Genomic DNA, 26161 nt, shown 5'->3' on the forward strand with positions numbered 1-26161 from the left:
ATGAATCATGTAACCGAAATTGTGGACCTCTATTCTAAGTTCCAGTTCAAGTGCCTTCACACTATTTTGAGCTAGTTTTTAAGTTCCTTCTTTTTTCCACTCAGTCCTACATTATAAATGTCCAGTTCTGGCAATACAAAAAGAAATACAGAATTTATAACCACATAGGTGGTTATAATGGAATGTCAGACATGGCTGCTACTGGAGTCAGTGAATTAAAAAGTAGACTTCAAAGTTATCATAGCTGGATAGGTTTCCTACATCTTCCAAAGAACTGCCTTAAACAGTCATACTGAAAATTAAATATTCCCATTAAAGTGGTTATTTTACATCATGCTTAATGGTAGATAACGTAGTATCTTAACTGATTCTTTGAAACTTAAATATTACAAAGCATTCTAATTCTGCAACAAAATCCAGTCATTTCCTCTATTTTTCCTCGTAAAAATCTTCAAGAACAACCTCCACAAAAAGAACCTCCAAGTGAGAGCACAGCTTTAGAATTTCAGTATCAAAAGAAAAAGATATGAATACTATTTTTATTCAGAAAGATAAGCATTGCAAAACAAAAATAATAGATAACACAAAGCACTCAGTCTTTTTGAGTAGTTTCACAGATGTTGACAGATAACATACTCATATTTAACAATATACTGAGAAACCCGATGTTTATTCTTGCAGATGCAAATTTTACATTATTCATTTAATAATACTGAAAACTTTAATACTCTTGCTAAAAAAAAAAATAATAAAATAAAAGCTTTGCCACATGAAAAAATTCCTATAAATCAATTTCACCACAACACGTACCTGCATAAAACCCTTTTAACCTGCAGTATAATGCAACAAATGTAAGCTAATTTAGGTGGCTTATCCACTTCCACGTAAAAAAGGAAGAGGCTACTTCATATTTACCATAGAAAGCATATGGTCAAGGTTAGCACTAAGCAGCTGACTGACAGAACTTGCTACCCTCCTGTGATCTGTGCAAAGCCTGGATAACAGAACTAGAAGTGTCAAGCTTTAAACATTAGGGCTTGTGTTCAGACTCTTGCCTTAATTCATGAGGTCCCATCGAAAACCTCCCTCACCACACAGAAAATTAGCAAAATATGTCAAAATAGCAGAACTAAAAAAGGAGATACAAATCCTTAAGCCCAAACTGTTACTAACCTTTTTTCTCTCTTTTTTTTTTCCTTCTCCAGAAGGACTGCAAGTCAGAAAAAGCTATGATTGTTTGTCTATGCACCTGCACATAATTATTACTATTATTCTGCATTTATAATATGCTACACTGGATATAGAAGGTCTTCTGCTAAACCAAATAGCCTACTGAGAGAAAGCTAGCACACACTTACCTTAAACTGAACTCATTACCTGTATGCAGAGCACTGGGCATACCAAAGCCTGTAACCTTCCCAAATGCAAGAAAGCTTTTTTAATTCATACAACTAGCGTAAAAAAAAAAAATATTAAAATACTCTCAATAGATTCTCAGTAAGTTGCTTTAATATCTCTTGCTTATTTAACTGCCTAATTTTAGAAGAAAAATCCAAATCAGAGACAGAGGGCAGAAAGCATTTGTTGCATCCTGCATAAGAAGATATAAGAAACCAACAAGCAAGTCTTGCCTTGACTCTTGAGGAATCTATCCTAACTGATCATAAGACAGACAGTATTTAATGTATTTCATGCTGCTGTGGCATCATTATGATAGGCGTTTAACTGATGGCAACTGAACAGGGAAAATAGTATGCATCTATCCAAAATGACTGAACTGTACGCAACAGCTTTCCCCAGCTCTCAAATACTATCAATCGTGTTTACAATATAGGTGTTTCCCCCCACCCACTACCATGAAATGAAATTAAAATCCTTCTAATTCTTCAATGCAATCTTCTTCTACCCCTCCCCATCCGACTCTAACCTATATGAATAATTGTCATAAAAATTCAATTTCTTCTAAGGCCAGTCAATTGAGACTGACTAATAACACAAAGTTACCATAAAATGAAACCTGCTGGTGGTAAACCTTATTCACTGACTTTGAAACAGATTTCAAGAGTGAAAGATTGAACATGCTCTCAAAAAAGCTCATTTTTTGAGGGCGGAAAAAAAAAGTACTGGCAAAAAGTTGTTGCAATAAGATTTTCAACAGATACACAATTTTCTGTTTATTCTCTTCAGTTCTAAGTTATTCCATGTATTATGAGCATCGCGATCTCCCCCCCCCCCCCATATAAAACATTGTCTTTCTTTCAAATTAAATATTGTTGAAGGTGGTCACAGAAATCTGGGGTTCAAACCTTCCATAAGTTCTCAGCCATTTCAGATATATGGGTATTAAGCTTTTTTTCCCCCTACAATTTCTTTACTTTAATATCACAATAAAGCAAGCAAGAGCTTATGCTACAAAGAAAGGTTAATGCAGTATTTTGTTTGGAGGTTGTAAACTTCTGCTGAAAACTGGCAGTTAAAATACCAAACATTTAGCAACACGAGGAAATGGCAACGCAAAACATCCCACGTATTTCTAAAAATGGGGCCAAACTGGAAGACTACAACTTTAAAATGACCTGTAAGGAGTATGAAGGTAGCTAATGAAAGCTCTATGTCCCATTTAACATAAAATCACTAAATTTTCACTCTTTACTAGCTACAAAACCTAGCAAGTTTCTATCACTTAACATATTTTTGTCATTAAAAACATTGTTTGCTACTAATTTGCTCCTATTTTAAATTCTCAAACCAAAAACTGTAGGTAGAAAGCAGCAGCTTTGCCTTCTAAAATAATATCAAAAGGCAAAGCTGCTACAGCTTTCTTCCTACAGTTTAAAACCACTTTAAAACATTTCTGGACTTCTTTTAAAACATTAATATACTGACTGTATTTTATATAACTGATAGTCACCACAAATCAAACTAAAAATTTAGGTTTCAATTTCCTCAACTAATTTCAAACACTTTGTGTGGACTTAAAAGCAAGAGTTGAGATACAGTTCAGTTTTCCTTGCTTATTTGCTTACCATACCCAGCTTAACCTTTATGCTGTTAAAATACCTTTTTAAAAAAAAAGAAAAAAGAAAAAAATGAAAAAAAAGAGAAAAAAACCCTGCCACGCTGATATACCTGAAGACTCATCTAAATCTTATTACCACCCTTACTAGCCAAGTCCTGTTTGCAATCTCAACAATTAATGCAATACATTAAAATCAAACACTTCTATCCCAAACTTTAGGAGAGCTTTGACAGCTCTGCTCACCACTGGTGAGTGTTTAATTGTTAACTCAAACAGGAACACCACCAGGCAAGAGTAAACACTTCTGAAAATAACTACATTCCAGAAACTAAGCACTCTAGGAAAGTTATTTACTGTTAATATTTCCCTTAGGTCTTCCCCCTGCCCTTTTTCCTCCTCTTACATATTCTTTATTTCCACTGTAATTGTTTTTGAGCAGACTTCCACACACTTCATAAAATCAACAAGGAACATCCATGATATCAAATCAGAACTTTCTTGGCCTGCATTTCATCTCCCTAGCCCAACTTAAACTGGTTTACTGTTTACTGATGTAACCATTGCCTATTTCAGTGCCTGCAGCTTTCTAGTGGTTCAAGAAATCTATTTATCTCTATTTCACTTGAAACTTCATCAGATTATCACTGTGTATTTTAACTATTTGGTATAAACTTCATGATACAGAATTCTCATTGTAGATGTTTTCCTCCTCTTTTTGGCTGTCTAGTTCCATTACTGATGCATCTACAACAGAATTCAACGTTCCATGACAATTTTTCTAATTCAGACTGAGAGATATTATTATCCCACAAGAGTGATGAAACTCTTATTTCTAATTGAAACCTGCTTCTAAAATTAAAAGAGAAAGAAAACGCAAACAAAACAAACCAAGCTTGCTTATTTCCTACATCTCAGATACTTTGCAAGTTTCTTCTACTTGCTATGAAAAATCTCAGTAATATTCCACAGGTCTACTACCATTTATTTTCATAATGTACAGGGTTATTGTTTGGGTTTTTTGGTTTGGGTTTTTGTTTTTGCATTATGCTTCATATAGCTCATCCTAAAAAACATTAGATTTACATGTTACTAACTTTCTTATACCCTAATCCTCAAATATTTGGAAGAAAATTTGACTAATGTTCTTGTGGCTCTATTTCATTTGTAAATCTTAAGCCGCAGTATTAACGAGTCACAACTTTTTTTTTTTTTTTTTTTTTTTTTACAACACTTCACTTGCTTAACACTAACACTTTTTCTTTTCTATTACTTTTTAAAGATTTAATAGAACCCCGACTTGGATGATTTAATGAAAGTTTTTTTGAAACAGTCATGTTAAATTGCTTTAAAATTGCCATGCTGAAGCAAGTGAAAATTCATTTAATTTAAAAACAGGTTGAAATTTTAGCCTGCATCTACTAGTGTTAAAACTTGAGTATGAACTTTATATGGGAAACCAATACAAACTTAAGCATAGCAGGCACCACAATAAACAATTTCACACTATTTTAATAATAATCTGAGTACACTATTCAGGTATTAAAATGACAGCTCAGTTTCAGTTTTTAGTACCTGATACAAACTGCAGAACAGTTATAAACTCCCCTTTCTATACCAATAACTTTATGATAGCAGAGAGAATTCATGTATATGAAAAATATTTTTGGAACAACGGTCATAAAACAGTTTCACAGGAAAAGGATTAAAATTTGCAGAACTGCATTACATTCTTGAATTTAGCAAGGAATAGAAGACATTGAATGCTAATTTCCAATTAGTCTTTAATATTTTCAGTATTACATTAGAAATACATAATCACAGCTTCCCACTTCCATGAAAGGCCCATGTTAAAAAAACTCAAACAAATTTAGAACAGCCCTTGTGGTGTGATTGCTATATTAAAAAAATGACTGAAAACTTAGTTGGATAATGAACAAATCAGTGGGAATAAACCATATAAAGACATCGTATCTTCTGAATATAACAGATGTTAGCTAACTTAGAAATAAATGTTTCTGTAAAATTTTCAAGCACTTTTATATGAAGTGGTTTTACTTGAATAGGTAAAAAGAATCTATCTGAGAAATCAGTGAATCACAAAATAAATTATTTATTAAAATTATATTTCACAAGAGAATTATCATTGTCATGTCTATATTAAGGATTAACATATAAATATGTATTTGTATAATGCAGTCATGCTAGAGTACTTTACAATCAAAGCTGTTACAAAACACTTCAGTTAATGTTTGCTAGAAAGACAAATGTTATAGTGTTAACAGTACAGATTATTACACTTAGCTTTCTAAGTTTTGTGCACAAAATGCACAAATTGAAGCACATACAGAAACCAACTGCACAACCGCACATACATGTTTTATTCTACATATTTACATAACTGTGTAGTATTTGTCATCCTGTCACAAAAATGGAAAAGTCATTGAAAGGCTTTCAACTAGTGAAACTACATTGCATGGCTGACTTTAGTTCAATCTTTATAGCGTCCATTTGGGAGTTTCCCCTCAACGCCATACACTCCTCTTATATTAAGACTGATGGTTTCATGGACATTTTCGAAAGCCAATCAAATTAGTCTCAGTCACTGGTTCTGTAAATCCAAAATAACACAAGTCTTTTTTCCCTGAACCCCTTCATTCTGTGACGTACCATCAACATCATCTGCAGCTTCGCTCTCTTCTTCTTCTAGTATTTCAAAAGGAGTCAATACATCATAGAGAAATGAGAGAAAGCCATAAAACCAATCAGAGCTTTCCTCTGCTAAAATATTAAGGACTTCCTCAAGGGAATCAATATTTTCATTACTGCCATCTTTGGTCAGGCCTACACAAGAATAGAGGAAAGAGAGAGAGAGAGAGGGAAGGGGAAAAAAAGAGACAGCAGTTAGGTGGAAAGAGGAAACCGTAAAAGGAGGATCTGTGAAAGACATCGCATGTCACAGACAGCAGTCTTTACAGGAATGCTAATTAGGAAATAAATAGAAAGATGTTAAGAAAGTTGAATCTTTCAAAGTACAGACTATAATTTGGACAATAAACATGCACAATATTATGCCAAAATCTTAAAAAAAGGCAGCAACTTTGCTTTCCCTTCTTCCTAGTCCTAAAACCAAATCCATTTATATTCAGTTTTCTTGCCACAGCATTTACCTTTAGACAGTTTTTTAACAGTAATCCTCCACTACTTAAAAGCATCCAATTCGTCTTTTTTTTTTTAAGCCATGATGTTCAAATTTGAGAGCTTGCAACTGATAGCGAAGAACATTTAAAAGCAAACAGTATTTAAACAAACTTGTCACAAACATACTGTTAAAGATAACATTTATTCTACCATGCAGAATTTTGATTTTGCTTAGAAGTGAGGACTCTAATTGCTGGAGGGGGGTTGTTTTGCAGTTTGTTTGCTTGTTTCAGTGTTATAACATGTTTCTCAATCATTTTTTTCTATTATATGTATTCTACATGATATATTTGATCCTCAGGAGTTAATTCCAAACCTGAGGATATACAGAACACTAGATAAAAATGAATAAGTAGCCAATATAAAGGGCATATGTATTGTTACATAGAAAATATAAAGCAGGCTAAAGGCAGCTAAAGTAGAGATGGCCAGAGCAGCAAAGAAAGAGCTTGTCACTTCTAAACTCTGATGCCAGGAGTTGCTAGCTTGAGCTATGAGACCCAGTGATCTAACTGGTGTTTGTAAAATACAAATAAGCCACGATTAATGCTTTTTTTTTCCCTTCTCTTTTGTTTTTTTGGGGGGTTGTTTTTTTGTGGGTTTTTTGTATTAAAATCCACTGCTTTACAGTTATTACTAAACATTTAAACTTTTCCATTCTGGGAAAAGTACAACAGAATGACCAAGCAATGACAAATGTCAATTACTGGTAAGCTTTAAAGTGAGAGGGAGGAATTTCCCCCACTTCTAACCAGAACAAGCCTTCATTTGTGTTGGAAGGAGAAGCAGAAAAGTGGGCTAAGGGTGAAGACAGATTGTTGAGACATAAAATTAAGTGAGTATGTTGCACATGCAGACTACAAAGCAATATTAGGTGCAGATTAATGAAACATTCAAGATAGAGGAGTTCATGGCAGAGACATTAAACACATTTCAACATGTTTTTCTTACAGCACATAGTGAAAGTATCAATGATAATTCTGAGGAAACTTCCAAGTCCATGATGTTCCACATCCTTGTACCTGGATGTCCAGAACCTCTACTTGAGTGACCAGCCATTCTCTTTAATTTTTCACTGGATAGCCCAAAGGTTTAAAAATGACAGATTGAATCCAGGAGGCAATCAAGGTATTATAAATATCCCTCTCCAACTTCTTCCATGGCTTAGTTCTATAAAAATTAAATTTTATAGACTTAACTTTATGCATGGTAGTTATTCATCATTCTAATTTGTTTTCAAAATTTGGACCAAGCAAGATGTAAAGACATAAACCAAAGTAAGTATATTTACTGAAAAATGAAATGTAGTCTCAGTTTAAGAATGGAAACCTGAATCTAAAAGAAAAAAATTTAAAAAAATAAATCTAAGTTATAAACACAGAATTATATATATTTCTATCATTCTATTCTGTCAGAATCTGGCATTAAAAAAGAAACAAACACTCCCCCCCCAAAAAAACCCCAAACCCACCCCCACCACTCACAAAAGACTCCAGGCTTTAGATAGCACTTCTGTAAGTACGTGAAGTACCATATAGATGCCCCTGTTCTTGCACTAAGTCAAGAGTAAGACTCTTGGGCAATTATCGTTACAAAATATAGGATGGAATACAGCAGCATATTTTCTTTGCAAAGATTAGGACACCTAAGGGAACCACAGAAACTGGAAGAATATGTCTTATAGTTTTTACCATAAAAACCACCAAACAACAAAACCCCAAAACCTTTCTCTATAGTTCTTTACAAAAACTATCCAGGATTAATATAATGGCCTTTGAATCTAAGGTTGAGGGGGAAAAAAAAAAAAAAAAAAAAAAAAAGACACTTCAGCCTGAGTTACAGAAGTAACACATTATTTCACATATTTATCTTTTTCCTTTCTTAGAAAGAGTTAAAAAAACCCAACAAAAACTAATTACTACTATTTTTGATCTTCATTCATCCCCATGATCAAGAAGAACTGCTTTTCAAAGTAAAACTCATGTGCTGATAAGCATAGCAAGAAGGGCCTGAAAAATGGAACTGCCCAATCAGCTAGCCATACCATGCTAAATCAGTGACACACAGGAAATAACTACTTTATTTCAAGAGAAGTCTAAACATCACAATTTAAATCAAACAGTGATCGAAGGAGTCAAAATCTTTATCTACTCAACAGCATTACCACAACTAATGGGGCAGAGGGGCTTGCCTACATTTATTTATGTCCTGGTTTCAGCTGGGATAGAGTTAACTGTCTTCCTAGTAGCTGGTACAGTGCTGTGTTTTGAGTTCAGTATAAGAATGTTGATAACACTGATGTTTTCAGTTGTTGCTCAGTAGTGTTTAGACTGTAGTCAAGGATTTTTCAGCTTCTCATGCCCAGACAGGGCACCTGACCCAAACTGGCCAACAGTGTATTCCATACCATGGGACATCCCATCTAGTTTAGGAACTGGGAAGGGGGGGGCAGGGAATCGCCACTTGGGGACTGGCTGGGTGTCGGTCAGCGGGTGGTGAGCAATTGCCCTGCGCATCATTTGTACATTTCAATCCTTTTATTACTACTGTTGTCATTTTAATAGTGTTATCATTATCATTATTAGTTTCTTCTTTTCTGTTCTATTAAACCGTTCTTATCTCAACCCATGAGTTTTACTTCTCTTCCCGATTTTCTCCCCCATCCCACTGGATGGGGGGTGAGTGAGTGAGCAGCTGCGTGGTGCTTAGTTGCTGGCTGGGGTTAAACCATGACAATTTAATAGGACAAAGCCTTTCTTCTCCCGCAAACATCTCTTTTATGAGAATGAGCATATACAAGCCTTTAATATTCGAAGGTGCTAGAGTAGAACATGAGAAAAATAGAGAAGAGTATGAAACTTATCCTAAACAGCTTAACCATACAAAAGCATTCTTTTAACTCCCATTATCTCACACAGATTTTCTGAATGTACAATCTTTGTACAACTGCTTGCAAACATCTTTTTCTACTATAGGTGAACCAGGGGAAAAAAGCTGGTTTACAGAAGCTTGGATTCTACTGTTAAATACCCTTTGTTTGCTCATACACTACGGTTGGGTTTTTTTTTTCCATTTTCTGCATAGCCCGACGACTCTGAACTAAATCCACATGAACAATACATTGATGACTTTCTGTAGCTGCAGTTCCAAAATTATACTAACTACTGCAGCCATTTAAGAAGAATTTCTCAGGATATTGTTGCTTGTTAAAAAGGACTGAAGTATAAAAAATAGCTCAGCTCCAAAGATTCTATTACAAGAGACATTAGTACTACCTATACATGCATTTTTTTGTAATACGACTAAAGCCACTGTTTCTCTATACTGAGCTAAAGCAAGTACAGAGGTGTAACACTCCTCCTGAGAAGAATAACTTCCTTCAAAGAACAATCAGAGCAACATGGACAAAAAGTGGGATAAGAACTATTGGTAACAGCAGCCCTCAAAGGAGGGGATTAAGCCTCTCTTCCCATTACCAAAAGGAATTCAGTAAACAGAACCTCACAAACACCTGTGAAAAAGAAAGAATCTGCAAGATAACTGCAGACTAGCTTTGACAAGTTTGCATTTCCACCCTGGATATTTTTTTTATAAATGGATACAAAACTAACTCAAAAAAATATTTGGGGTTGGTTGGCTGGCAGGGTTTTAGGTGTTTCCCCCTCCCCGCTCTTGCTCAGGGAGGGGGGAGACAGGGAAGAGGGGAAGAACACACTTCTTGCACACTGTTTTTAAAATTACATAAATACCTCAAGAGAACTTAATCATCAAACCTCTATCATACCTTATACATACAAGAAATAAATTAATAAATTTTAATTCTTCTATTTAGGCATGCCTGAGTAGTACAGAAAACTACTAAGATATCAGCTACTAAACCATTCTTTGAAATATAAAATAAACTCATGCTGGTAGAAGCATTTCTCAAAATTAAATTAACTTAAAAATATTTTTATCATTAATATGGAAATTAAATCTTTCAATTTGTAGCAAAACCTAAAGATTATGGAAGTGGACAACATTAAACCACTATACTTGCCACAACTTCAATATACAGTAGTTCAGTAATAGCTGAAGAGCAGGAAAAAAAAAAAAAATATTACTTCCTATCATTAAACATCAAAAAGTAGTATCTTCTTTTTAAGTCAATATTAAACTAGCAGAGAAACTACTTGCTGTTATGGTAGTCTGACCCAGAGAAAAATCCCAGAAAGTAACAAGTCTTCAAATACAACATACATACTAACAAGCTCCTCACAAATAAAATATAAAAGGAGCTATGCATTCAATATTTAGAAAGTTACCTTAATGCAGTTGAATATAGGCTTACTATACGGTTTTCTTTACTATAAAGGCTTAATTCTGGAAGATAAATTTCTCAAGAGGGAATCTAGTCTTCCAGTTTCTGCATCAATGAAATAATTTTAGTCTGCATAGTGGTATTCATTTTTTAGTTCATATTAAATGCAAAATACAAACAAGCACAATAATTTACTGGGAACTTCAGTTAATAATTTTATATGCTAGTTATTAGAAAAACTATATTTTTATATTCATAAATTTTATCAATGTTGTCTAATTTTTCAAAATTTACCATTTCCTTTGCACTGCAGAAAATAAACTTAAATGCGATTAAATGGTATTTCCAAGCAAGTATTCAAAAATATTAAAAATAACTTTTGATCTGTGACCTTTTAATGTCACATTTGAAGTATAAGATTTAAATGCGTGATAAGACAAGCTTATAATAGAAACACTGTCATGTACTGGCAGAATTCCCAGCCTTATCAAGTTGCATAAAACAGACATGTAACAAAGCAGCAGCATGTTTCTGGCTACCACCTTGGCAATCTGACTCTGACTAATATGACCCACAGGCGATTGATATCCATTTTCTATACACTAGACAGAGAAAGATTAGGATTATAACTATACAAAGTGTTATCTTATTCACCATTTATAATTAACGCCAAGTTTGTAGCTCTGAAGTTATTCAGAGCACTGGAGATTCTTTGGAGTGCCTCTTACATTCACACCACTGCAAACTGGTTCAGTAATATTGGTTGCATGGGTCTTCTTTAACCATGAAGGGATTAAAAAAACTCCCCCAAAAGACTTGCTTATTTCTCCAAACCTAAGTGTGGAAAAATAAACTGATGATAAACTGACTTTTATGGAGTATGAGTTTCAAACAGCAAGCCATAACATCCTAATATACTATTGATAACTTTGACTAGATTGAGACGTTCCACTTTGCCCTATGCTCAAACTATTATTTACTATGCTGGGGGTTTTTGTTGTTTTGTTTGTTTAACTTGCTAGGTTTGCATGCTCAGAATAGGTTTACATTTGACCAAGTCAATTACAGAAAAGTAAACTTTCTAACATCAGGTATGCAAGAAGCATCTTTCCAATGCTTGATTGTGAAGCTGAAGATAGTAGTGCTTTAACTGCTAGAAGATGTAGGTAGAAGGGCAGTATCACAAAGCATGTTTAGCGACTGAAATTTCTCTTTGAAGATACATAGTGAGCAGAAAGACATTCTCCCAAACTACAATGAACAGAAGCCTAAAAACCAGTGTTTCAACATCAAAGAAGAAAAATCCATGTCATGTAGGATTTCTGAAGGGCAAAGAAAATGAACAGACTTGTGGATAACTCAGAATAGAGGAAAGACAGCACAAAAATATGCTAAACAAGTAGTCATCTAAGAAGCACAAAGGCCTGTTGGAAGACATTTTAAAATGAACCTGGCTTAACATGTTAACATAAACAATGTTTTAACTCTTGAAGCATCTTAAGCCCTGCCTCTGATAAATTTATTAATAATCACAACCATCTTTCAACAATTGATACAGCAGCATCAGCCACCTAACTTCAAAATCATCCTGTAAGTAATTAAATGCTTTCCACTTACATTGCTGTATTAGGAGAAAAAGAACACAACTTGCTACAACAAGTTGCACACACAATCCTACAACTTGCGTTAAGAAAAAACCCACCACAATTAAATCAATTTAAGTTCTCCGATTTGGAAAAACCAGAAATATTGTTCTGACATTAAAAAAAACAAACAAACATTAATATGACAACTGAATTATATGGATTATTCCACCAGTGTTGGTACTCGCCTAGCAATACTTTAGCATCTTCCACATCAAAATCTCCATCTCCATCAGCATCATATATCCCAAGCTTGCCTAGAAACACAAGGAGACGAAGAAGAGAGAATTAGGGATTCAGCAGTTTGTTTCCAGCACAGTGCTTTGAATGTGCAATGGTTGACTGTCAAAGCTAGGTTGTTACCATTTTTTTTTTTTTAATGATTTAGCCGCACTCCTCTTAACCACATTTTAAATTTCCTGGAAAATATTACAATTATTTCAAGTTCCTTTTGGCATTTCCTAGACTTTAGTCTAGTATTATAAGAATACAAGTTAGTCTTTTTTCCACACATTTATTCTGGTGCTCACAGATTTAAAATGAATCTGTACTTAACTCATGTGCTTTATATAAACATGTTTTGCTCAGAATAAAATTTAAGTTCACAAGGAACATTCAAGATGTTTGAGGGAAAACAAACAATAAAACAAGAATTAATCAAATAATCACCATTTGTTTTCTGATTATATGCTTCTTGCCATTCTAAATTCTCAGAAAAAAAAAAGATAGGTATATAATTTTTAGTGCCAAGTTAATAGAAGGTAAGCAACCTACTTCCTGAACAAAGGAAAAACATTCATAATTTTTATCAACAACTGTGTAACATTCACTGCAGACAAAAAAGTTGTCCATCCTTTTACAGGTGACTACCATGTCAGACTTCTCACTTTTATTTTTGAAACTGCAGCTCTACCAGTCCTAAGTATATGCAAAAGGAGAACTCAGCTTCTATTCAAAAAGAATTTTTAGCATAGAATTGTGGTATCTAGGATTAGAAGTCTCCTGGGATCACCAAGTGAGTACAGAGCTATCTAATTAGTTTTGATAAAATTCAGACACAACTTTTAATAGGATTGAAATCTTTCCCACTGTTTGCAGAATAACTCTGATTCCTTATAGTTTGCCAGTTTACCATTACACTTGTCATTCTCTAAATGGAGGCAGAACTTGATTGCCATTAAAATAAATTAAATATAGTTCTTAATATGGTGCTTAGAAAATCAGAAAAATTTTGTGGAAGAAAAATTTCAAACTTGGGTCTAGAACAGACAAAAATAAGGCCATCACCATTGCACGGAAGCAATCAGTTAGAAAGGATCTTTATCGGTTTATGGTTAAACACAGCAGACTGGTGGAATAAATGTAATTCTCTAGAAATAAGAATTGTATCATCTTCAATACCATGAAGAATGAGACAGATGAAAAATGACTGAGTTTCATGTCATTGTAGAAGAATAGTAATTCTCTAAAAAATTAAAAACATAAAAAAGTAAACCGAAATTTTTAGCCAAGGGACTGTAAAGCAAGCTTATTTCTCTAATATCCTACCTTGTAGGACCTCTGACAAGTTATAACGGAAATCCTTTGCTTTGGCTGCATGTGTGGTAAAAATATAGAAACCATTATTTGCATCACTAGACCCAATTTCAAACCAGAAGCTTCTTTTAAAATCAGTCCAGATCAAAAAAGCATGTACCAACAGATTTGTAAAGCTGTAAAGCTTGTAAAACCAGCAGTTGCAAAAGTGCATGTTGAATCCTACAACATCAGGGACAATAGCTCTACCTATGGACATACATCTTGACCTTCAAGACATTAATTTTTACGCTTAGATATTACATTAACAATACTATCTTAACATTGTCATATTGAGATACAATTATTACTGTTATAAGCTTAAAACTGAGGTCATTCAACAGCTCATTCATGAGAGGATGACTCATCAGTTGTCCTGACTCTATGGGCAACACAGTCCATCAGAGGAGTAGTAACATTAGCTGCCCATTTTCAACCACTGCTGCAAGTTTGAGACCTTAATTTGAAACAATACATATTTAGCTGACATTTCAAATGAACTACAGTATGTGTGTGACAAAGAGATCCAGTTCTATCCTTGGAGACTTTTTCAATTCTTTAATAAATGCAGTATGTTAATAAACTTTTATAGTCTTATGAGAACCCCATTTTATCATAATGGAGTTCAGCATTAAAACATACTTTTTAAGCTACATTGCCTATTCTTGTCATGTAGGTCATTTGCAAACACCACAGTAGTCAAATCTGGTATCTAGAAATTTAAAATGGCCTCCATTTAGTGCATATCATAACAATTATTAGAAGTGTCTTAAGACTTAAAATTCTTACCTAGAACTTCTTCATAATCTACAAGTTCAAACCAGACAACTGCTACTGACGTCCAAACTCCCAGCAAAGCAATTACCATAAACCAGGTGAAAAACGAGCTTCCAGAGAGGCCTTCTTTCTTTCCATTCTTGCTTCCTCCATGCTTAGTCTCTGTTAAAATAAGGCAAACAAGTAGGAAAAGTGGATTTGTAAAAGACAAAATTAAGTTTGAGGATATAATTATAAATCTTGTTTCTTATGACTACACAGAATACAAGACATTTGAGTAACACTTTTTTTTTTTTTTTTTAACTTCACCACTGCTACTTGCTTTTCGTATCACACTGAATTACGGTGGGAAGCTTGATGATTATCTAAGTAAAAGCCCTATAACCAACCAAACACCAAAAACCCTCATGTAATTTGTCTTAACAACTTAGTTGGAAATCCCCCCTTCCTCCCCTTTAGTGCACGTTTATACACAGCTTAACATTTTTGAGATGGTTTGCATTTGTGCCAACAGTTCTCAAACCGCCACCAGAGGGCAATATGACCAGCAGAAACAGCTTGGAAGAAAAGCGTTTCTTCTGAAGCAAGTTTCAAAGCTAGTTGAACTAGCTCACAGAATCAACATGAAAATTCAAATATCCTAAGAAGGCTCTAAAATCTAAACCATATTAAGGGTAAGACTCCAAGTTCAGACATTCTACCAACTAAAAATATCTTTCCTGTTCCTTAGAATCTAGCAGAGATTCACTACATGCTGAATACCTTTAGACTTCCAGTCCCATGGAACATAGAAGTAGAAGGATGACAAGGAGACGTAATGCAAATCACAGCTTCATTTATAACTGCACATATGGAAAGTAAGCGTATACAAAAAATACAGTAGTTATAAACAAACCACTGGGAAAAGAGAGACCTCAACCTAGCATATGGGTAGGGGGTTCCAAATGGGCATCACTACTACAGAAGACATGAATTGCTTGCTCTGTTGCTTTAGGATCATTTTAGGGAAAGAGGGATACATGTAGTAAATAAATGTGCATCCAGAAAGATGCCTGTGGCCTTTCTCAAGGTCTGCTCTTCTGCCTCCTGATACTACTGCTGCAAGGGCGGCACTTACCCACAGTTTCATGTCTATCAGCCTATTTCACTTCATTCCATTCTAAGCACCAGCCTTTCCCTGTTCAGCCACTTTCAGTCCTAGTTATTGAAGTAAAACTAGTTCTTACATATTTTGAAATACTCGAGGAACTTTGTCATGAATATTGTGATAATGTAATAAGGTAGAGAGTTAACTTTATCACACTAATTGCAAGTAATGTTTTATGTATTTATCAACACTGATCATAGAAAAAGACAAAAAATACCCTCAATAGCTAAATATCAACATGACTGGGTTTTAGAATACAATGGAGTAGCTCTGAAAGATGAGTAATGAGAGATTGGTGACTGACTTATTTCTGTAATAGATATTATATAGAAGTACTTTCAGACCCTGCTTGCTGTCAGGTTCAACAGCTGTAATAAACTAACCTTTTATTACATTCATTGTGCTATATATCGAGTTCAGACCAATAAAAAAACCCAACTGACTCACATCATGTTTTACTCAGCTCAGTATTTTATTGGAAAAAAAAAAGTTTATTAAGACTACTCACAAAGATCAAATATCAACTACTTAGTTTCTTTTCTTTTTTAAACACAAAGTTGCCGTGGTATAGGCTGTTCAATAACATTTAGAGAGAAACCCAGACAACTTAGCCTCACATCAGGCATGTATTGCTTGCCACTGCACAGCACCCTAATTACACACGTGCAAGGTCCATATACATTACTCATCACAACATCTCTCTTGTAGGAAAGATGTACGGGTAGCCTGAAAATAGAGGTAAAGACAAGCAGCATGTACCAGTACATTCAGAAATAGGATCAACTGTATATGAAAATTACTTAAAGTACTCGAGCTGGAAATCTTAATATTCAGAAATAAACAATTACACTATGTAACAGCAGAACCTTGCTACTGCTGTGTTCCAATGCAGTCAATGGAAGCTTTTTATATATTTAAAATGAAACTTTAAGGCTAAAAACATTTTAAATGATTCCAGGTTACAACTTTGTTCTATAGCAAACCAGGTAGTGGAAGAGGCAAACAGGAAAGAGAATCTTACTGTGCTTCATGCTTACTCATTTACCACACTGCTTTCTACTGTTTATTGCTAGTTGCCTCTGAAGAAAGGGGCTTTACTTATTAGAAGAAGAGAACAGGAAAAAGAAAGTAAAGACAACTTATTTAAGTAATCAAGCATAGCTGTTCATATTTTTTCCAGTTTAAAAGACTTTCATGCAAATCCCTCAAAAACAGATTCTGCTATAAAAGTATCATTCACAACAGTTAAAGATACATTTTTATGCTGTGGCTTCCTATCTTATAGGAAAATTACTTTCAAAACTCTTGAAAAATTCTGCAAAGAATTCAACCATGGCAGCTTGATCATGCAACATTTTAATAAAAAAGTAAGTTATGTAACCTAAAATTTACCTATGGTCTGCACAGATAACCCTACACATAGGGTCAGAACAAAACATTGCAAGGACTGGCGCTGGCTCACAGCTCATTCCAGACAGTTAATTCTCAATTCAAGCCCCTTCCCTGCACACGCTCCCAGCCATGTCAGAAGTAGGTCACTTGCCATATCTGGTAAGCCTGTGCTTACACCACCAGATGTCTTTATGCAGACATCGGGAAGTTTTCAAGTGTGCTCTATCCCTCAACGGCAAATCTTTAAAAGTCCTATACCTTGCCCACCCCACATTAAGAGTCACACCTAGATAAAAATGTATGAAAACCTTTTCCCTTTTACTTTAGCTTACGTTAAAGACACCTAGTAATGTCACATACTCCAAAAATAACCTTAATGTCAGATATTTGAAGACAAAATAATGTCTCTTATGTTAATATCTGCTCTACTCAAGCAAAAACTAAGTTACAATTAACCACCTGCCATAAACTCATGAAACACCTCTACTCCAGAGAACATTTAATCAGAGAACAGAGGCAGCCCCGTAATGCAGACTAGAACAGCAAACTGGCTAGAAAACACCAACATACCACACTAAGCCAGTTATTCTGCTGATTATAAAATCAGACACAGCTGGTATTTGCAACTACGCATTTTCCATTTGCTCACAAAAAAGTTAGGATTATACCTGTGTCGTCAGCCATAACATTAGTGCTCGATTTCCAGACAGAGCGAGTGTGTCGATATCTCCAAAAATTAATGTTGAAGGCGGAATAAGAAACAATTTATCCTCACTGTAGTCTTGCAACAGGAGCAAACAAGTTTCCTAAAGCCAGCTCAGCTGGAACCCGAAACTGGACCCAAGCGAAACCTGTCCTCCGAATCTATTTTTAGAACAGTTATCCTCAGGAGCCAAACGCTTTTCAGAACTCATATGGCAATCTAGTTCTGACGACAATCAAATTCACTTACTCCTCCTAACAAAGCATCCTGGGTAGTTGATCCTTTCCCCTCCCCTTAATCCTCCAACATCAAACACAGCAGCGAATGAAACTGAGCACACTGTACTGTAGTATTTTTGCTGCAATGTATGCCTCAGTGCCTGAGCTCTAAGGACATTAAATCCATTGGCGTAAGCTGAAACACAAGTCTGGACACAAAGCTTGCCTGCTTGCATTTGTTAAGTTGGCCCTCACCCAAGAAACTTTCTCCATGTTGGCACTCCTCTACCAGGCTTCCAGAGTATCCTGTAGAGACTGCTCATTTGAAACTTGCTAGCCACTTTAACAATAAAAGACAGCTGATTTGTAAAACATACTTTTGAGTCTTCTAAAAGAGTTACTTGAAACCAACCACACACATTCTTGCCAAAGAATTTTCAGATCAGAGCTGTTCCCCAGTACATCTCATATCTACTTCTAGCAGACCCAAAGGAGGGTTACTCATAGTTTTGCCAAAGCAAAGCCTCCTTCCTTAGAGTGCAAGACATCACATGCCATAAAGCTAAATCAGGCAAAATTTCTATTGCGTATTTGTTAAAAGTAGCAGAGGTATTGATTTTGCTTTGTTGCCTTCCCTTTCCAGAAAGGACTAACACTAACTCATCTGACCCCTCCTTCAAATTCTGACAATATGCATGCTACCTGTACAATTTAAAGCTAATACAAATGATTATTGATCAACGTACTCTCTTCTTCTTAAGGACCAGAAAAAGAGGGAAAAAAACACTAATACACTATTCAACTTACATGTTCAATTTTAGCAAACTATTCTTTTCCCACTGCATTTCAAACAAAAGCACGCTCCTTTTGGGTGGGTGGAAGACAGAAACAAACTGATTTCTAATTAAGAGCAACCCTAATAAAAACTTCAGGATCTAGCACTCTGCCCTTCTTTCCTCACACTTCTTTAAATAACATAGCCATCAGGTGGATGGAGTGAATGTTACAGCTACTTTGAAAAACAACATACACCTCCTGCAGTTTTAACATCCAGAAACTAATTACCAAATGCAATTCCCAATAAGTTCAGGGGAGAAAAGAAGTGAGAAATAACAACCGAGTTTAAGACTTTTCAAATGGATGTAAAGGAACTATAGGCAGTTGATTCTATAACTAGTGTATCTTTTAACTATCCTTAAAACCACTTGAATACATCAAACATGCTTTAAGAAAGATCTCCTCACTACTACATTTCTGTGATTTATGTGATGCACAAGTGACTTAGAGCAAGATCAGAGGAAAATTTAAACAAAGGTTAAAAGTCACCAAATACATGCAGAAATCAACAGCTTATTAAGGGAAATAATTCTACACGCAATGATATATAGTCTATAGCATATAAAACCTATTGCAACTTCACTTCAGCTGCACCTGCATTTGCAGATGCCAGATCTTACAAGTGGATTCATAGAGCATTCAACTGATGCTGAGAACCTGAAGCCCATATTATATGTATTTTGGAGGGATTGCTCCAGACTAGATCTTACCAGGCTGAATGCCCATAAGTGGTTGCAGCATACCTTTCTGTTTCATTTCACTCAAACCTAAGCAAGTATATTCAGGGACAACAGCACAACACCTAAAAGCAAAGTGAGTAGAGACAGTCAAGAAATTAATTTCAAATGTACATTCCCAATCTAAACTAACACACAATTGATTGCAAGAACATGTCTTCCCAAGAAATGACAAACACCTTCCTTGCTGAAAGGGGAGGCTACAGCTAAAATGGGGAAACTCTTCAAACTCATCAAAAGGAAGATGGACCAAAGGGCCACAAAACTGATTACACACCCCATGAACAACATGCATTAACACACACCTTGAAAAATCCGGCTTACACGTTATCTCTCTAAATGCTATAGTCAAAAATATCAAACAATGTAATTTTGGTTATTTTGTGAAAGACAGAGGTTAAATTGAATTGCTCACCAGCAGGCAGTTACTAGAAATTAGAAAAACACAGTAAAAGGAAAAACAACAAAACACTAACCTCAAAGAAATATCTAAAAATCACATTTCAGAAGTAAAAATTATCAATCAGCTAGATCATAGGAAGACTTTAGAACAAGCTCGTTTTAAAAGCAAAATGCAGAGTGATAAATAACAGATACCAGAGAGAAATAAAAAACCCCTAAAGTTACAACTGTCCTACCACCAATAGAGCTGAACTAGTAGCAGTGCAAAGACAAAAAACAACCTCTCTTGTATGAGCATGGCCTACTACCGCTTGATATTTTTGTCAAATTATCTGTTCCAGCATGATTAACAATAAAACAACTGTTGCAAGCCATTCTCAGTAATAAAATTGCAGTTGATTATTTTAAATGGGTTTTCCACAAAGGTTTTTGAGGTGGGGGGTCAGTAACAAGTATTTTGAGTAAAATATCTATTAGAGGGAAGTTTACAGCATTCTCTCTTGATACTATTTTCCTCTGCATATTAAAATATGAGCTTTTTTTTCCCCCCTCACTACCATGAGACAGGTCAAATATGTGTATTTATATATACATACATACTTTTTGTGATATGTATTTTAAAATCTAGACTCAATAAGCACATGTGTTGAACTGTTCCATTCTGAGAAGTCCGCACACCATAATGATTGCAAGCCCTATCCTGAGGTAAACCAGATTTTCATCTTTAATTTTCATTCAGTGTACCAAGGGTGGAATAATATACTTTTAATGGACAAATCTGGGCTTTTAATGTGCTTTTACAAACTCTATTTCATTTTGTAAGGGAGATAGAGATTTTTACTAAAATACTTACGGTATCACTTATAAAATATTCCAACTTTAAGCTTTCACGTATCCAAACTTGGAAATTTTTGTTTTACAATCAGTCATGACAGCAGGGTCTTTAGAGATAAGATCTAAAGTTTAAGGTAAAAGTTTACTTTTAATAAATTCAATATAAACTCTTTGTGATACAAAATTGATTCTTCCTTTTGGTATGTAAGAAATCTTCTTCAGCACAGCAGCCTTAATGGAAATTAGGGGGAAAAAAAGTGGCATTTATTATTATTATTATCATTAAAAACTAGATCTCTGCTCTGCACTTTATATAATCTAGTCTACATAGTTATAAAGATACCTGTGCATTATCAAAGGACTTTAATAAACTAAATCAGAAACTTAATAGTTAGGAACTGGGGAATGGATGGAACAGAAAGAGCTCTAAGTTCAAAGAAAACACAATGACCAGAACTTAAAGTTGAAATAATAAATTAGCCAAATGAAAGGCAGTTTTGGCTCTCCTGCTGCCACTTCAGATTTTTATATTAGTATTTGAGGAACTTTTCCTTATTCCATGTATAATCAATCCTCACATAAACCTTTAAGGTCCTTAATTTTCAATCCCTACAAAATTTCTCATAGTAAAGTATCCTACTATACAAACAATAAAAGAACATAAATACTGAAAACGAGAGCAAAGTCATAAATTCAGGATTCAACAACTAAGCAGGCTGATCACAGAGATGCTGAGGGTGGCCACCTGGGGGCAGGGGGAGGGGGAGGAGGCAGAGGTGCATCACAAAATATGTAAAAAACCCTCTAGGATCATAAGCACCTTGCTGAACTTCCCTAGTGAAAGGAAGCTCCTCCCTTCAATGATGAAGCAATTCCATTGAACTATCTCCTCGAATTCAGCACTTAATCAGGATGTGAAAGATCAGAGATTCAGTTCTCTCCTCTGGGGAACACTGTCTGAATTTCTTCGGAGGTCTAAAACACATTGTTAAGTATACCCAAGGGTATGAGAACAAAGCCATTTTAGTCCTTCACAGTCAAATTTTAACTGGCCACAAGAGCAATTTGTAAAAGAGGAGCTCTGCAGAACAGAGACTAAAGCCCAGTTTTTCCCCTCCTTTCTAGGTAAGAAAGGTGACTCCAGACATAACCAGCCTATCGTCAGGCTCACTCTCAGCAGGCTGAATCTCTGTTTCACGTTGGATTGAAACAGACAGTTTCAACGACAGGAATTTAAAATACACACTCTCACTAGTGTTCAAGTATACCCCATAAACAGCAGCTGCAACACCAAAAGTCAACCAAACTTCTTCAAGAAGAAAATGCAATTAAATCTTTTTCTCCTCTATCCTGGGTGAGAGCTCCAATTACCAAAGTATTGCACAGAAGTAAGAAACCACTCTTTCCAGTCATGTTCTACACAGAATCAGATCTGCAACCCTATTATCAGAAAGTATGCTTCAAGTAAATGATACATGTGGGTTTTTTCCTTTTTTACATTCAGTTTATAGAGAGAGATGGTCAATACTTTTAAAAAGTCTGCCCATTTCTGAATATAAGCTGTTACAGTTCAAAGTACTTTTAAGCCTATAGATACCTTTCTGGTTCACAGGAAGTGGCACAATATTTAGAAGAGTTTTTTAGTAACAAATCACATTAGCTTGCAGCTAAGTCAGAATTAATTATTCTTCAGAAAAAAAATCCAACACAAAACAAGAATAAGATTATCAGCTGGCTGACTGATATCAAGCATCATCCCCAGGGTGGCCGTTTTGGTTTTTATTACTATTCTTATGTAGTTACATTTATTCTGACTATAAACAGTGAACAAATCCTGATTCCTTTCCATTTAAATGATTCTTCTAAGACATACATAACCAACAAAAATCAGAAAATTTATTCAGAAGAAGTCTACTAATACAAGAAACATCACAAGAATGACTGGCTTTGCTTTTTTATTTAAGGAAACATAAGTTTTTCTTTTTAAGAGGAAAAACAGTCACAAATTAAAGACAAAAAGAAACTTAATGGGAAATTCTGTCCTAGGAGGTTGCACAGGTTCATAAGACTTGTCAAAGGCACTTCATCTAAATACAGCACAACAGTGAATTCTACTTGCAGTGCTAGGTCTGCACTTTTCAGTGAGGTTTCGAGAGACCAGCTGTTTGCACCATAAGAGCTGCTGCTGTTAACAACTCTCCTCTGGAGCTCTGTTTATCTAAGCATAACTGCTGAAGTTAGAGGAGGTAAAAATGAATACAGAGATAATATGTTAATAAGAGACAATCCTGAATCTGCACCTGCTCCCTTTCTAAACATGCTACAAAGATGATCACTTTCAAAAGCTAGTCAAATTTTGTCCAAGCCATGTTTTGGGTTTTTCTTTCTGGTTATTCAGATGAACATTTTTTCTGAATAGTTCTTCAGCTAGGATTTATTACAAGGAAAAAATAAACACAGATGTGCACACAGCTTAAATGGCTAACAACAACAGTCCTTACAACTTGAAAAAGTTTTATAATGAACACTGCCTATCAACACGAATATATTTAAAGCAGTATTTAACGCATCCATCACATACTACCTGAATAGTTTGGATTTTTTTTTTTTTTAAAACCTTTCTTCCACAAACTTAAGGATAGTATACTAACAGGCTTAGAGAGTTAGCACTTCAGGAAAAAATAAAAGTCCTGTAAAGACAGAACAAAAATCTTTTGTGTTATCTATTTACCTAATAATCTAAATAGATTTCTACAGAAAAGTACACCCTCCTAGATTCTGATATTTTTCCTAAATGCGTTAGTCAATTTTCTCAAGTTTTGCTTTTATGTATATGCAAACACAAAATAGAATTGATGTCCAAAACTTAATGTAGAACTTGCCTCTTGTAAACTTACTTGACTTCAACATCAAGCCAAAAAATTTACGGTTAAGACTACAAACTTTTAAAGACATTTTGGTTTGTCTCTCGCTACAGGATCAACATACCTGTATTGGCTATAAAACTGAGGAGGAAATAAAATTAATACTGATTTTAACTGCAGATGACTTAAAAGATTTTTAATAGCTGCTATTTTGATTAACCAGCTCTCTCCCACAGAACATTTGGAAATAAGATCTAAAATTATACAATCTACCTCTATCTTGTACCTGAATGACTTAATGTAGCCAATAAACCTACATAATTATTAGGTTAATTAAATATTTAGTTGTATTTAGGCCAGAGCAAAGTTCAGGAAAGGTAAATGTGGAAAGGAAATACAAGAAATACTTAAGCCCAGAACATGCAAATCCTGCTGGTGGTGACCTTTAAAAAAGTTTCTATTACATAAGGTTGAAAATCCTCATCTCTGTGTATAGCATGCTGGCATTAATTTTAGGGTATTTTTTCCTTGTTCCATTTTCTTATTCTGTAATGTGGGTCACATCAATTTGTTTTAGCAACAAGTCCTAATTAAGCCACAAAAGAAAGAAAATGGATGATGTCATTTCAGTTCTTTCAATTTTTTTCATGGTATGAGGGAGTTTCAAATAGAAGCAAATAGAACTCTAGTTGCCATGCAAGTACCTTAAACTCTGCTATTCATGGGTTTCTGCTCATGGAAGAAAGAACATTTTTAAATCCTGTATTTAATGCCTAAAACTTAGCAAAGTTTCAAGTCTGATACTAAGTCAATTTAATTAGGTGTTAGTTCATAGAGGTGCTATGCATCTGCAAGTCCTACAGAGTTCAAAAGAGTTTTTAGGTGTCTCATACCTAAAGTCTTATAACAAGTTGTTAAAATACGCTGTTACGGGATCTCAGTTGCAAAAAGTATTGCTCTTTTTACAACTTTCTTGCTTCCAAAGATAGCACTGTGTCCTCCAGTTACTATGGAAAGAAACAGTACCACAGTTACAAACTGCTATATGAACTTTTTTTAATAATGCTAAAAAAAACCAAACCAAACCAAACCAACTTAAAAACCTCTAGTGTAAAAAGTGAGAGAGTGAGATATGTTACATTAGTAATTAATTGTTGATCATCATTCAAACAGAACCACAGGAAAAAAAAAATTGTAAAACAAGAAAACAGCTACCCAATAGTTACAAAACCCCTAGCTATTAAATATTTATAAAGAAAGTCTTCAAACAAACAGCTTGGTGGCATTTGTTACACCAGGTAAGTACATGCATAGTAATAGTGCAACTTCCTATAAAAAGAGTAAAATTTTCTTCATTTAAAAAGTTCTGACAAAGCTGAACCACACATACTACAGTCTGTTCAAACTCAGTAGATGCTTATATGCATACTTAATTTCCAGTGTGTTTAAAGACACATACTAGAGTTATGATTTCCACTTCAAAGCATAGGTCACAACTCTTCCATGCAAAGAGCTAGCCCATAGGATGCAGTTAGGAAAAAGATTGCTGCAGGCTATCACACAGATTACCAGTTTGTGATCTTCATCAGGAAAGAACCACTTGGGGTAACTCAGAACTTCACTGCTCAAGTTCTCTACAATGAAGAATTCAACATAAGTATTAGCACAGGAACACTTATTACTTGTTTCAAAGTGATTCAGAAAGGTCCAGCTGAAAATGAACTTTTCTTTTCATACAGGTGATCGGTAAAGTGGTTTTCAATTTAAAGAAACAGCAATATTGAAATCTCACCTCTTTATGTAGCCTGTAACTAGAAATAATCTTAACACACATGCCTTCTACTGCTAGTAAATTCTGTTGTGTTTACTGAAGCCCTTATATATCCAGCCATTACATTAGCACATCCAACCAAACCATTCACCTTCTATGTTCACACCATGGCTCCATGGTGACATGACTGAACATAAAAGTCTAGATTCAACCTCACCCTCCCCTAATGCCCAGCCACTCATTGTCATCTCTTCTCTTCTACCCAAATGACTTTCCATAAAGCTGTGCACTGAGCCAGTCTGGGGAAAAAAGAGAAGAGTCAGCTTTTGGCTTATCAGTTCCCTGTGTGGTTCACCTAGCACCAGCACAGCTACTAATTCAGGTACAGGGAAGGGGAATTGAAAAGAGGAAGACTGCAGAGCAACCTCAGACTAGATAGACCTATAGTATTGAACTGTAGAAAAATTTAACTCCTTAATCCCCCCATATGATATACATCCCTGGAGTCTCAACCTAGACTAGCTACCACCTCTGATGGGGAATTTTCATGTGCATTCTCAGAGTAATTGCCAAAATCTGAGAAAATATACTCCAACTTTGTCTCCCTAAGATTATTAGTGATACTTTAGGTTCTCCACCCAGCATTTTAAACACCTCTATCCTCAAAAGGCTATTGAAAAAGTTACCTCTCTTACATACCATTTAAACTCTTAACGAATGAAATACTCAAAAACTGTATGAACG

The 26161-nt window shown here is 35.0% G+C and overlaps 1 protein-coding gene across 11 annotated transcripts in view; it reads right to left on the bottom strand.

Moving 5' to 3' along the window:
* Positions 1-26161, bottom strand: part of ASPH (aspartate beta-hydroxylase) — a 120397-nt gene that overhangs the window by 87545 nt on the left and 6691 nt on the right. For 3 of the 11 annotated variants that reach the window (XM_069779414.1, XM_069779411.1, XM_069779410.1), the window contains exons 2-4: positions 14525-14674; positions 13709-13753; positions 12349-12417 (exon numbers count right to left, since the gene is read on the bottom strand). In XM_069779414.1, coding sequence (XP_069635515.1) covers positions 12349-12417; positions 13709-13753; positions 14525-14674 — 264 coding nt within the window. Of the gene's footprint in view, positions 1-5686; positions 5861-12348; positions 12418-13708; positions 13754-14524; positions 14675-17719; positions 18052-26161 lie in introns of those variants that run through there. The other 8 variants (XM_069779415.1, XM_069779412.1, XM_069779407.1 and 5 more) reach the window with 7 other exon arrangements.

The sequence above is a fragment of the Haliaeetus albicilla genome, chromosome 3, assembly GCF_947461875.1.
Source record: "Haliaeetus albicilla chromosome 3, bHalAlb1.1, whole genome shotgun sequence".
Taxonomy (NCBI): domain Eukaryota; kingdom Metazoa; phylum Chordata; class Aves; order Accipitriformes; family Accipitridae; genus Haliaeetus; species Haliaeetus albicilla.